The sequence below is a fragment of the Erinaceus europaeus genome, chromosome 16 (assembly GCF_950295315.1).
Source record: "Erinaceus europaeus chromosome 16, mEriEur2.1, whole genome shotgun sequence".
Lineage (NCBI taxonomy): Eukaryota > Metazoa > Chordata > Mammalia > Eulipotyphla > Erinaceidae > Erinaceus > Erinaceus europaeus.
This window is the reverse complement of record NC_080177.1, coordinates 61,259,007-61,272,846: the sequence shown is the minus strand read 5'-3', so window position 1 is coordinate 61,272,846 and position 13,840 is coordinate 61,259,007. Positions and strand designations below refer to the sequence as shown.

Genomic DNA, 13,840 nt, shown 5'->3' with positions numbered 1-13,840 from the left:
AAGTGGCACTATTAATGGGTGATTCTGTTTATTTATGTATTTGTTTGCTTTTACCAGAGCACTACTCAGCTCTGGTGTATGGTGGTGCTGAGAACTGAACCTGAGAGCTCAGAACCTCAGGCCTAAAAGTCACTTGCATAACTGTAAGGCTGGCTCCCCAGCCCATGAATGACATATTTTAAAAAGTACAGAATACGGGTGGAGATAGCATAATGGTTATACAAAGAGACTCTCATGCTTGAGGTTCCAACGTTCTATGTTCAATCACTCACACCACCATAAGCCAGAGCTGAACAGTGATCTGGTAAAAAAAAATACACACACAAATAAGTTTTGAAAGCTGTAGTTACTTGAAGGTTCATATTGAAACTAAAATTACAAACAAGTTTTGTTTCCTAAAATACTCTGTTGGGTAGCTTGATTTAGCACAGTCATTAAACAAATCATGTAGGACCTTAAAACTTTGTTAGGTATGGAACTTCATATCATTTTCAAAGAAACCATATGCTAACAGAAAATTCAACATTTTCTTGGTTGGTCAACAAACTATTAGTACTAATAAACAATTTTCAGTGTAGAGAATATTCAAATAAATAGGAGACCCACACCAAAACTAAGATAGGAAATAAAACTAAGAATCTAATTTTTACTTCACAAGCTTCAGAAAACTACACCATTATTATGATAAAAGTCTGGATCTGGGGGCCAGGTGGTGGTGCACCTGGTTAAATGCACACATTACAGTGCGTAAAGATCCGGGTTCAAGTCCCTGGTCCCCATCTTCAGGGGGAAAGCTTCACGAGTGGTGAAGCAGGTCTGCAGGTTTCTGTCTCTCTTCTGCAATATTCCCCCTCCCCTCACAATTTTTGTCTCTACTCAAAATCAATAAAGATTAAAAAAAAAAAAGTCTGGATCTACTGAATCATGAAGAAACATTTAAAAAAAAAATCTTTCCAATATAACAAAAACAATTTTTTTTTCCCTCCAGGGTTATTGCTGGGCTCGGTGCCTGCACCGTGAATCCACCGCTCCTGGAGGCCATTTATCCCCCCTTTTGTTGCCCTTGTTGTAGCCTCGTTGTGGTTATTATTATTGCCATTGTTGATGTTGTTCGTTGTTGGATAGGACAGAGAGAAATGGAGAGAGGAGGGGAAGACAGAGGGGGAGAGAAAGACATCTGCAGACCTGCTTCACCGCCTGTGACTCCCCTGCAGGTGGGGAGCCGGGGGTTCGAACCGGGATCCCTAAGCCAGTCCTTGCGCGCACTTAACCCACTGCCACCGCCCGACCCCCAACAAAAACAATTTTTAATGTTTCTCACAAACCCAAATTTTGACAACTCATTATAACAACTGACATAAGAATTTTAAACTTCTGGGTTTTTTTTAATCATACTTTCAAGGAAACCTGATAAGTTATGATGCATAGACCCTATACAAATCTATTAACCAGAAGCAGTCAAGTAAATATAGAGCACCCAACTTTCAAGCATGTCATCCCTGGCATTGTATATACCAGAGTAGTGCTTGATTCTTTTTCTCTCTCTCTCTCTAACAAATATCTCTCTCCATCTCATGAAATTTTCTTTGTCTACAGGGCCAGGTGGTGGTGCACCTGGTTAAGCACTCAAATTACAGTGTGCAAGGACCCAAGTTCAAGCCTCTAGTCCCCACCTGCATGGGGGAAGTTTCACAAGTAGTGAAGCACGGCTGCAGGTGTCTCTCTATCTCCTCCCCCTCTCTCAATTTCTCTGTTTCTACCCAATAAATAAATAAAAATTTTTAAAAAAGGAATTTTGTCTCATGTAAAATAAAGCTTTAAAAGCCAAACTATATATACATAATGGAATACTACTCAGCTATTAAAAATGGTGATTTCACTTTCTTCAGCTCATCTTGAATGGAAGCTAAAGGAATCGTGTTAAGTGTTAAGAAAGAAAGGATGGATTAAAAAAAGAGAGAGAAGGATGTATATGGGATGATCTCATTTATAGACAGAAATTGAAAAACAATGCCAACCTGCGCAGATGACTTCACCAGTTTCTCCTGGAACCCCACCTCCCCAGAGCCCTACTAGGAAAAGGTAGAGATAGGGTGGGGGTATAGACTGGCCTGTCAACACCCATCTTCAGTGGAGAAGCAATAACAGAAGCCAGATCTCCCACATTCTGCACCCCATAGAGATCTGTGGTTCATACTCCCAGAGGGAAAAAGAATAAGGAAGTGTCCAGTGGAGAGGATGGGATATGGCACTCTGGTGGTGGGAATGGCATGAATTAAATCAGTAATATAATAATAATAATAATAATGAAGTTGAAAAATAAGAAAGCACAAAGCAAACTTGGGCTGGGTTTAGTGTATTGCACCAAAGTAGAAGACTCTGGGGTGGGTTGGGGGGGGGGGTACAGGTCCTGGAACATGATGGCAGAGGAGGATCCATAGGGGGCTAAATTGTTATGTGGAAAAGTTAGAAATGTTATACATGTGCAAACGTATTTTACTGTTGACTGTAAACCATTAATCCCCAATAAAGAAAAATATACATATGAATAATAAAAAAGCACCGCCCTTAGGAAACCCTGTTTTTGACCAATCCCAGTCCCTACTGTAGCTTCAGAAGAGTTACTTATTAAAAACCATCTTTCAAAGGTATCCAACAAATTATATTTTCTAATTTACCTGTCTTACTCATGAAAATATGAGCTACTGGGTGGTAGCGCAGTGGGTTAAGCACAGGTGGCACAAAGCACAAGGTTCAGTATAAGGATGCTGGTTCGAGGCCCCGGCTCCCCACCTGCAGGGGAGTCGCTTCACAAGCAGGGAAGCAGGTCTGCAGGTGTCTATCTTTCTCTCCTCTCTGTCTTCCCCTCTTCTCTCCATTTCTCTCTGTCCTATCCAACAACATCAACAACAATAATAACTACAGCAATAAAACAACAAGGGCAACAAAAAGGAATAAGTAAATAAATATTTTAAAAAGAAAATATGAACTACTTGAGATTTATAGCCTGTATGTTTTCCTAAATCAGGGGCTTACTGTCTTTCTACTCAACTTCTACTATGGGATTTACGGAGCATCTTTCAACATTAAACATTAAATTGTTAATACATAATTTCTTTTGTCACTAGGGATTCACCAATTAGTGAATGGGCCAACTTTTTCCAAGTAGAAATGTTAAGAGCAGTTCTCTAGGTGGTACAATAAATAACCAGAGCTTCATATAACATCCTAGATGTAATAATAGGTGTATGTGTGACTTGGAAAGGAAGACAGGATGGGACCCAAAAAAAGGCCAAATATATATTTTATACACACACACACACACACACATGGTTGTAGAAGTTATAACTGACCCATATCTGCAACTTTGGGAGAACTGCAGTAGCTTACAATGGAGAGGTTGGGTATCCAGAATGCTGATGGTGGGAATGGTGGAGAGATGAACTCCTGTTACCTTGTAATTTTGTAAGCCAATATTAATTCACTTATTTAAAAAAAAAAGTATAATGTCCTGAGTTTGATACCTGGCATTGCATGTACCAGCGATGATCTAGTTCTCTCTCTCCTTTCCTCCTTCTCTCTCTTTCTCTCTAACATAAAAGAGAGAGAGAATAGATAGAAAAAGAGGCAAGGAGGAGAAACCCATAGCATTTCTTCATTACTCATGAAGCTTCCCCTTGCATGGTGCTCCAGAATGGTAGCAAGGAGCTTAAAACGCAGGTCCTCACATTTTGTAAACCGTGCGCTTTGAGCTATCCCAGCTCTTAGACTCTTTTTTTTTTTTTTTTTTTTTTTTTTACACTGTAGCTCTGGCTTATGGTGGTGCTGTGGATTCAATTTGGGACCTTTGGTGCCTCAGGCATGAAAATCTTTTGCATAATCATTATGCTATCTCCCCTGCCCTGTACTCTTATAAGATTCTGACTTTTTCCCATTGAGAAGAACTATATTCTTGCCCCTTGAAGCTAGACAGACTTATGATTACAGTGAAAATTATCACTTTGCAACTCCTAAATGCAGTCTAATGCAAGTTAATAGAAGCTTCTGGAGTCTCTTGGGATTATTATTCTTGGACCATAGCCTCAACGCTGTAAGGAAATCTATGCAGCCACACTACAAGGTCACCTGTAGATGTGACAACAAACAAACCCAGGAGAGATCCCAAACAAACCCTGGAGAGATCTCAACTAAAAGCCAGTATCAACAGCATGTGAATAATAAGTAATCCAATGCTTTTGTGCTCAGTACTCAAGTTTCTATGTACAAAAATATTATGCTACAAATACTATTCCTATAGCTTGCTTATAATCTCTATATTGTGTTGTGGCCCTCACTCCACCTTACTGTAAATAAATCTAGCTCAAATTTTCTAATGTCTACCTAATACCCAACGTAGTGGATAACCATACAGTATTAACCATTTAGGTAGCTCCTAGTTTTTTATTATTTAAAACAACCCTTCAGTGAACAATCTTTGAAATCTTTTTACATCTGAGCTAGTTTTTATAAAGAAAAGGTTCTCAGACCAGTTTTCTAATGTACATTTTAAAAATAATTTTTAGGAATTTTATTTAGAAGAACTTTATTACTATTTACTAATGAGAAACATAGGAGGAGAGAGAAAGAGCCAGACATCATCCTGGTACACATGCTGCAGGTAGAAAACTTCACAAGCAGTGAAGCAATGCTGCAGGTGTCTCTAATCTTCTCTCCATCTGTCTCCCCCTGCCCTCTTAATTTCTCTCTTGTCTCTATCAAAAAGGAAAAAGTTATCTATTTATTGCTTATGATCTATGGCCTTAAAATGTGACTGAATGGACTGATGAAATAGCTCACTTAGTAATGTGTACACTCTGTTGGGTGCACCACTGCCCAACAGCTCACTTGATAGTGTTGCTTTTCCATGTGTGGGACTTTGCCATGTGTAGGAGTCCAGCCCTCACTGCACTGAGGGAAGGTTTGGTGCTGTGGTCACTTCCACTCTCTACCTCTGCTTCTTCCTCTGCCTATCTCTATCTTAAAAAAGAAAGTGACTAATTACAAAGAACACCTTTGATATTTATACTACTTGACCTCTTACCAGTATTCAGCAAATTGTTTTTTTTTTTTAATATTTATTTATTCCCTTTTGTTGCCCTTGTTTTACTGTTGTAGTTATTATTGTTGTTCTTGATGTTGTTGGATAGGATAGAGAGAAATGGAGAGAGAAGGGGAAGACAGAGAGGGGGAGAGAAAGACAGACACCTGCAGACCTGCTTCACCACCTGTGAAGTGACCCCCATGCCGGTGGGGAGCCGGGGACTTGAACCGGGATCCTTACGCTGGTCCCTGCGCTTTGCGCCACCTGCACTTAACCCGCTGCGCTATGGCCCGACTCCCTTCTTTTCTTTCTTAATTGCTTTCTTTCCACATAAAAAGCTCTGGTGCTTTAGCATGAACCAAAGCAGCAGCATCAAAATGAATTGCTAATAATTGTGTTCTTTACTACCAAGCTCTGCATGGGGAAAAAGAATAAACGCTACCACAGAGTAACTGATAAAGAAGAAACAGATTACTATTTTAAAGATTTCCTTAACACTAGAGAGAGAAAACCAGAAAACTAAAGCATCACCTTGGCACAGTCACTCACTGCCAGGGACTGACCTTGGAACCTGATGCTTCAGGGTCAATGCTCCAGGCACCTCTCAGATGGCAAAATAAATAAGAACTTTTTTCTTTCACTAAATCTCAAGCCTTGAATACATACATATATAAAGAGAGAGTTATCACAGGGGTTTCAACACTGACTCTTTCATCTAGAGACAAAGACTCAGAGTAAAAGAAAGGAATCACAGCACTGAATGCAGTAGGGGTGAGGCTTGAACATGTGCGTGTACACACACACACCAAAGCAGTGCATATCTAAGTGAGTCTGCTGGCCCAAATACATGTATTTTCAATATTCTATTTAAGACAACAGGAATTAAGCATAAAACACTTCTGTATACCAAAGAAAGGGGCTAGCTCTAGGGACAGTACTAGTGCAACTGTTGGAAAAGTGAACTAGTCATTTTTAAAAAGATTTATTTTTTTCATGAGAGTGAGGGAAAGAAAAAATACCCAGAACACAAATCCAGCATACACAATTATTCCAGGGATCAAGTCTAGGGCTACACACATGCAAGTCCTGTGCTCTAGTTGCTAAGTCATCTCCTTGGCAGTAAATTAGCCATTTCCATACATCATTTTAACTTAAAAAGAACTTGCAACAGTGGTTACTCAGACTTGGATATATGGCAAATAGTTTCTCAAAAATTAAGGAAGTAAACTTTCTACCTCAAGAAAAACAATTGAAGGGTGGAGGGCAGATAGCATAATGGTTATGCAAAGAGACTCTAGAGGCACTGGAAGTTCCAGGTTCAATCCCCCACACCACCATAAACCAGAGATGAGCACTGCTCTGATAAAAAAAAAAAAAAAAAAAAAAAAAAGGAAGGAAGGAAGGAAGAAAAGAAAAACAATTGAACATATTTGCTGCCAATGAAAAAATTCAAGTATACAGGGGAAAATAGCCACATATCACAGGGAGATGAGAAATTGTACCCATGTGTCAACAACTGTACAGTAAGCCATTAAGCCCTCGAGAAAAAATTAATTTTGGACAACTTGTATATGCCACCATGATTTTGAAAACCTCTCAATATTTAGACTTTTTTTATGAGATCAATCAAAATAGCATGCAACAGACTGAATACAGAAGCAAACATGAAAATCCCGCCAAATCCAAACTCATGACCTCAACTCTTCAAAACATGGTCCTTTGCATGTTCTCTCATTGAAAAGAATCATCTCTTGTAACCTTAGCTACAACAGTGTCCCCTTCTTTGTCTAACATCCAGCTCAACAAATTCATACTATAGTGGTCCCCCACTTGTCTAAGGAGATACATTCCAAGACCTCCAGTGGACAACTGAAATGACGGTAAAATACTGAGCCATACACACACACACACACAATGTTTTTCTGCATATATATATATATATATATATATATATATGTATATATATATATACATATATATATATATATGATGGCGTTTGATTTATAAGACTAAGAGATTAACAACCACTAGTAATAAAATAGTTGTTAACAAAATACAACAAAAATTTTGTGAATATGGTCTGAGTAGCACTTATTTATCTATTTTTCATCTCCAGGGCTTCATTTCTCCAGGCTGACTCTTTCAGATTGAGACAGAAGAAGTAAAGAAACCATAACACAGAAGCTTCCAACCTGGGTCACACACATAGCAAAGCAGGGCACTATCCAAGTGAGCTATTTTGCTGATTTGTGGTCCAAGCATCTTACTGTACATACTTTTGGATCGTGGTTAAGTAATTAAAACAATGGAAAGCATTACTACTAAATATGGAGGTGGCGTAATGGCTATAGCATGGAGTGTAAAAGCACAAGATCCTGAATTAATTCCTGCACATGTGCCAGAACAATGCCATTTTTCTCTCGTGTTAACCCATAAATCTTTTAAAGTAATAAAACAGTCCTCTATTACTTAAAAGCACTATTCTTAATATTCCATTTTCTAGATTTTCTGGAGGAAATCCTAGATCCTTCCCCCAAAAAAATCAAAGTGTTTTTTTTTTTTTTTGCTTGCTTCTTGTGTTGAGAGGCAGACAGAGTAAAATAGACCATAGTACCGAAGCTTCCTTCAATGCAGTGGAAGCCAGGCTTGAATCTGGGTCACCCATGTAGCTAAACAGTTTACTGCCCATTTCACAGACCAAGAAAGTAAGTCTAACATTGTATTACCTGCAGATTTAGTAGCAGGATTTACAACTTCCCAGGGTTTATTTACTTATAAATCATTCGATGTGAATGTAAATGTATCTATAACTCATTAAATCAAATCACAGTAAATCTCAGTAATATTAAAGTCAATGGCATCACAGATGAAAGCAAAAACTAACCTTGAACTTGAATTTTAGGTTCTAGAACACTAAGTCCAGACATGAATCAGAAGTATCATAGCTTCACAAAAAAAAAAAAAAAAAAAAAAAAAATCAATGGTTTTTTTGTTTGTTTGTTTAAAATATATAAAAACATTAACACTAGAGAGGAGAGAAATACAAAATCAGAGAATCAATCTGGAACATGTGATCTGAGAACTGGCACTACACAGAAGCACCTAAACCAGGGGAAGCTTCATGAATAGTAAAGTACTGCTGTGGTGTCTTTCCTTCTCCCTCCTGCCCCATCTCCATGAAAAGAGAGACCTGCTCCTCGCTTCACCACTCACAAAGCTTTCCCCCTGCAGGTGGGGACTGGGGACTCGAACCTGGGTTCTTCTGCACACTGTAAAGTGTGCGCTTAACCAGGTGTGCCACCACCACCTCTCTCTGTCTCCATGAAACTAACAACAACAAAAAGTCTGTGAAAGCAGCAGAATGCTATAGGTGCAAAAAGGCCAGGTAGGAAGGAAAAAAAAAAAAGGCAATGTCTGGTAAAATTGTCACAAATGTCTATTTATTTTTTTATTTTGGTAACCAGAGCATTTCTCAGCTCTGGATTATGGTGGTGTGGAGGACTAAACCTAGGACTTTTGGAGCATGACTCTCTTTGCATAACCATTATGCTATCTACCCCAGCCCAGTGTCTATTTTTTGATAGACAAATGAGTAACATACCATATGAAACAAAGTCAACATCTAAATTGTTATTCTTGTACTTTCACTTAGTAAACTGCATCTAACTTTAATTTCACCTTTCTTTGAATTTTTTTATACAGGAATTGGGAAGACGAACAGCAGAAGCAACAGGACTTGCACATGAGAGGTCCCAGATTCAATCCTGAGCACCATCAAGATGCAGAGCTGAGCAACAGTCCACTCAAGAAACAAACCAATGGGGATAGTGCGGTAGTGCAACAGTTAAGAGCACATAGTGTGAAGTGCAAGGACCAGCACAAGGATCCTTGTTCACCTATGGCTCCCCACCTTCAGGTCTGTAGGTGTCTATCTTTCTCTTCTCCTCCTCTTTCAATTTCTCTCTGTCCTTTCCAACAACAACAGCAACAACAATGCTGAAAAAAGATAGCCGCTAGGAGCAGTGGATTCATAGTGCAGGCACCGAGGCCCAGAGATAACACTGGAGGCAAAAAAATAAAATAATGAAAAACAAGCCAAAAAAAACTATGCAAAATATGAATAAAGTCTAGGGAAAATTAAAAGAGTAAGTTATGTTAGAGTGATAAGATTTTATATAGGAGCGAGTTTAAATTCTGAAATTTTTCTTTCAAATTATTTTGATATGGTAACATTTTTGTGTATGCTGCATAGGATCAAACCTAGGGCTTCATACATGAAGAAGTATGTGCCCTACCACTGAGCTATATATCCAGCCTGGTAACAATTTAGTTTAATGTCATTACAAATTCCTCTACTAAATGTTAAGTTAATATATGATCTATAAAATAATATTTGACTTGACTGACAAGTACTTTTTAAAAATACCAAGAGTAGGGGCCAGGCAGTGGCACACACCTGGTTAAGCACACATGTTCTACAAAGCACAAGGACACAGGTTCAAGCATCAGGTCCCCATCTACAGGAGGAAAACTTCACTAGTGGTGAAGCAGTGCTACAGGTGTCTGTCTGTCTCTCTCTCCCTCACTCCCTCAATTTCTCTCTGCCTCTATTCAATAAATAAATAAATGAGTAAATAAAGTATAAAAAAATACCAAGAGTAATCCTCAGATTAAGACCCTTAAAAAAGTATGAATACTTTAAAGAATAATTTACTTTTCTGAGTTCTATGAAAATTGTCAGTGGTGGGACTTAGTTATTCTCATGTACCCTAAGTTTGTTAATAACAAAAACTCAAAAACTAGTTGAAATAAATGGTCACTACAGATAATACTTTGAAAACAGTTTATAAATATTTTATCACAATATTACTGTTCTAGTGGAATTCATAACTAAGAATTAGTATTCAGTTATCAATTAATCTCTATTAACTTTTCATTAAAAAATGAAGACAAGTGGTCCGGGAGGTGGAGCATTGGATAAAACGTTGGTCTCCCAAGCATGAGGTCCTGAGTTCAATCCCCGGCAGCACATGTACCAGAGTGATGTCTGGTTCTTTCTCTCTCTATCTCTCTCATTAATAAATAAATAAAATTAAAAAAAAAAAAAAGAAAACAATTGGGCTTAGGGAGATCCCCAGGGGTGGCACACCAGGCCTGCATACCTGGTATCTTAAGAGGCCCCAGTTCAAACCCCATCACCACCATATGCCAGATCTAAGCACTGCTCTGATCTTTCTCATTAAAAAAAAAAGAAGAAGAAAGAAAAAAGAAAAAAGGTCGTTTAAATAAATGACTCCTTGAGCTGGGAGTAGATAGCATAATGGTTATGCAAAGAGACTCATTCCTGAGGCTCCAAAGTCAAGGGTTCAATGCCCCACACCACCAAAAAAAAAACTCCTTTATGACTTTTTTTTTAAGTTAAAACAATCAAGGGATAAGTAAGATAGCATCATTGTTATGCAAAAGATTTTCATGCCTGAGTCTCCCAAGCTCTAGGTTCAGTCCCTCCCACTACCACAAGCCAGAGCTGAGCAGTTGCTCTGGGAAAAAATAATTTAAAACATATACTTTCTCAATTTAATAACACAGCTTTTACTCCCACCTCAAATTAAAATTTTCACCAAATCTCATGCCATCTCAAATATTTCCTACTCATAACCTCAAAACAGCACTAATAATTAAGTTTCCAACTGTTAGTGGAATTCAAGATTATACAGTGAATAGCAAATGCCAAACATGTTTAGAATTCAGGAGAATGGCTAATCAAAGTAGACAAGCATCATATAAAAGGTAACATGCGACACTAATGACCAATCTAGTGATGTTATCTTTTCCAGTTTTGCAAATTCTACATTATAATCTCTGAATTGTCTGAACTCTGCAGCTTCAAAACCTTTTTCCAAAAAGTATGCTATCTAGGTAGCTCTCAATTTCTACCCTCCAGCCTGAAATTTACAAAGTGTTCTGATTTTTCCCCCCAGAAAGTTAGAGCGATTTGCTGTACAAAGGTACACTGCGTAAGACAACACAAATGAAGAAATGGAAAATTATAAATATGTTTATTATTATCATCTATATTTTGTGTTAATTTTACACCAATTTCTTGGTATACAGACAGGTAACATGATAGGGCATAAGTACTTGTGTTTCCCCAGCTTACTACATATATGGATCAAATAAACAAAGGTTAAAATTAGTATTCCCAACTAACTCCCATTCACTCAACAAATAGATATCTATGTCATCACAATTATTATTACTGAAGTTACTTCACCTACCAATTCATATTTCTCAGAAAAGTGTAAACGCTAAACAGAAACTAAGGTAATTTGAAAATTCAATAAAAACAAACAAACAAAAAAAACTGCATGCAAACAAGTCAGCAAAAAAAACCAGAACTATAGCTATCCCAAGGGAAGATGATGACGGGATGTACTTACGTTTCAAAACAACGATCCACGTTGTCAGACATCAAAAGCAGCATGCATAGCTGTTCAAGGGCTATTAGCTGCATGTCCCTTTCATCTCCCTGTCCCATCTGTAGCCATTCTAGCAAGGTATCCGGATCCACATCTGCCATGGTTCTTCAAAAGCCTCTTTGCTTAAATTAAACAAGTAAAAGGAAAAAATCCTTTTAAATGTCCAGGTCTTATCAGCTTGCTTTTATTATTTTTTTTTTTCGTTCACATCAGCAAAAACCAAATGTTCACAGTGTTCTCCTAGGAATAAGAAAGGACTCATAAATGCTTGCACAGAGTGCTTAATGCTGTTTTCAACTTTCCTTATTCCCCAATTTTAACATCCATATATAAAAATAAATACAAACCAGTTTTCACAAGAGCCTAAGCTGATTAGATTATTGCTTAACTGGAAACCAAAGCTGTCTTCGTCAAAAACAGCCAAACAAACTTAGAAACCCACGACTGCTGTTACAGATGTCTGTGCCAAAAGGCAAAGAACACCTTACTGAAGACTCCCCCCTCCCCCGCCCCAAGCAAACTTCTTTCCCCCTCCTGCACCCAAAACCGATCTTCAGATAGGAGCTGGAGTCAGTATTTTGAGACTCTAACCAGTTTGATCCAATCTTCCTCCAAGTTGTTTCTCCTTTAAGGTTACCTCAAATTTCACAAATTATGCTGACTTCTCAATTTACTGATTCCTATGCTCTAGATGGTCCAAATACAAACGATAGCTAGATACAAGATCTCCCTATAAAGAGAAGCAAGCATGTGGCAGTCCGGGCATCTGCCCTTAAAACTTTAAGAAAGAGATGCTTAAATATATATATATATATATATGCAAATGCAATGGACTTCCACGTCACGGGTCAGAATATAGGCCAGTCTAAGGCCTGCTCTCCCCCATCCCCGCTAAACGGGGCAGTTGGTTAACAAAACTCAACCAAACAAGAGATGGAGGCCCAGACCAAAGGGCAGGTGTGGCTCCCAGGTAACCGAGCCGCAGGTGAGGACAGGGCGGCGGGTCCCGGTGGGCACCCAACGGCGGCGACCAGCAGGGACCCCCACCCCCACCCCCACCCCCACTCCCAGCCCAACACGCCGGGCCCGGCCCGTCCGAGCCCGGCGCCCACAGCCTCGGGCGCCGCGCTGTCTCTGCCCGGCACTCAACGCCTCTACGTCCGCGGCCCGGGTCTGGACCGAGGGGGAGAAGGAAGGTAAAGCATGAGCTTCGGGGCCGACGAGAAGGCCGCAGCAGCGGGCAGCGCGGCAGGTTCTCGCGAGCGGCGCCCAGAACCCCGAGGCCCGACGGGACCTCCCTGGCCCGGCCGAAGAAGAGCCCTTCCCAAGGGCAACGGGGGCCCAGTTTGGACCCCAGTTCGGGCAGCCCCGGTCCCACCGCGGGCAAAGCGGGGGAGGGAGAGAAACAAAGAGGGTTAAAGCGGGTGAGTCGGCAGCAACCCTGCCGACCTCACCCGGGATCCTGGTCTCTCTCCCAGCCCGCGGCAAAGCGTCCCGGATCCAGGCCCGGTTTTTCCGACAGCCCACGGAGCTCCCGCTCCCCGTTCCCGAAGCCTCTTACCTGGGTCTGTCGCCCCAAACCGCTTCGGTCCAGCTCAAGCAGGCCGCGGCTGAGCCAGGCCCGGCCGCGGCCCTCGAGTTCCCAGGAAGCCGCAGGCCGCGCAGGTCGAGTCAGGCAGTCGGCACAGGAAAAGCCGCGCCTCGTCCCTCCCCTTCCTCCGCCGGGACCCGGTGACAGGGAAGCGAGAGGTTCCCCCCGAGGGGCGGCAACCAGCGCACGTCCGTCCCCGGCGCGCGGCGACTCAGGCCCAGCAGCTCAGAGGCCCGCGCGGTGCTGCGGGAGGCGGCGGCGGGGGGAGGCTGGGGCCATCGCTCTCGGAGAGGGAGAAGGAGGAGAGTCGAGCCACGGTCGGGCGAGGAAGCTGCGGAGGGCAGCGGAGCTCGGCAGAGGCGGAGCAAACCGGCTCTCCAGGCAGGCAGCCACGCCGACGACCGCCACGGGGGGCGCTGCGGAGACCGGTCGGCCGGCGGCGCGGACGCAGTCGGCAGGGGCACGGGGTGGCCTGACGTGCCGCCCCGGCCCGGTGGGGCAGCGGGGGCCCAGGCTGGTGTCGCTATTCTTCCCGCGCCTCTCAGACTCGCCGTCCGTGCCAGCGGCTCCCGGAAGCCGCGCGCCCTGGCGCACGCAGCCTCGCGCGACCCGTTTGGCTGCGCACCCGGCGAGCTCGTGCCCGAGGCCCCCGGGCCGCGCGTCCGAGCTGCGGCCCTACCTGCCCTCGCC

At 41.7% G+C, this 13,840-nt stretch overlaps 1 protein-coding gene and 1 long non-coding RNA gene across 13 annotated transcripts in view; one reads left to right on the top strand and one right to left on the bottom strand.

Moving 5' to 3' along the window:
* LOC132533467 (uncharacterized) overlaps nucleotides 1-2,882 on the top strand; it is a 220,658-nt gene extending 217,776 nt beyond the window's left edge. The window contains exon 3 of the long non-coding RNA XR_009545360.1: nucleotides 2,703-2,882. This is a non-coding gene — a long non-coding RNA (uncharacterized LOC132533467). The remainder of the gene's footprint in view (nucleotides 1-2,702) is intronic.
* The window catches only part of HECTD1 (HECT domain E3 ubiquitin protein ligase 1), a 100,374-nt gene extending 87,108 nt beyond the window's left edge, over nucleotides 1-13,266 (bottom strand). For 11 of the 12 annotated variants that reach the window (XM_060175226.1, XM_060175231.1, XM_060175229.1 and 8 more), the window contains exons 1-2: nucleotides 13,121-13,258; nucleotides 11,521-11,799 (exon numbers count right to left, since the gene is read on the bottom strand). In XM_060175226.1, the coding sequence (XP_060031209.1) occupies nucleotides 11,521-11,660 (140 nt within the window). In that variant the 5' untranslated portion in view covers nucleotides 11,661-11,799; nucleotides 13,121-13,258. Of the gene's footprint in view, nucleotides 1-11,520; nucleotides 11,800-13,120 lie in introns of all 12 variants that reach the window. The other variant, XM_060175227.1, reaches the window with a different exon arrangement.
* Between the last annotated feature and the right edge of the window lie 574 nt (nucleotides 13,267-13,840).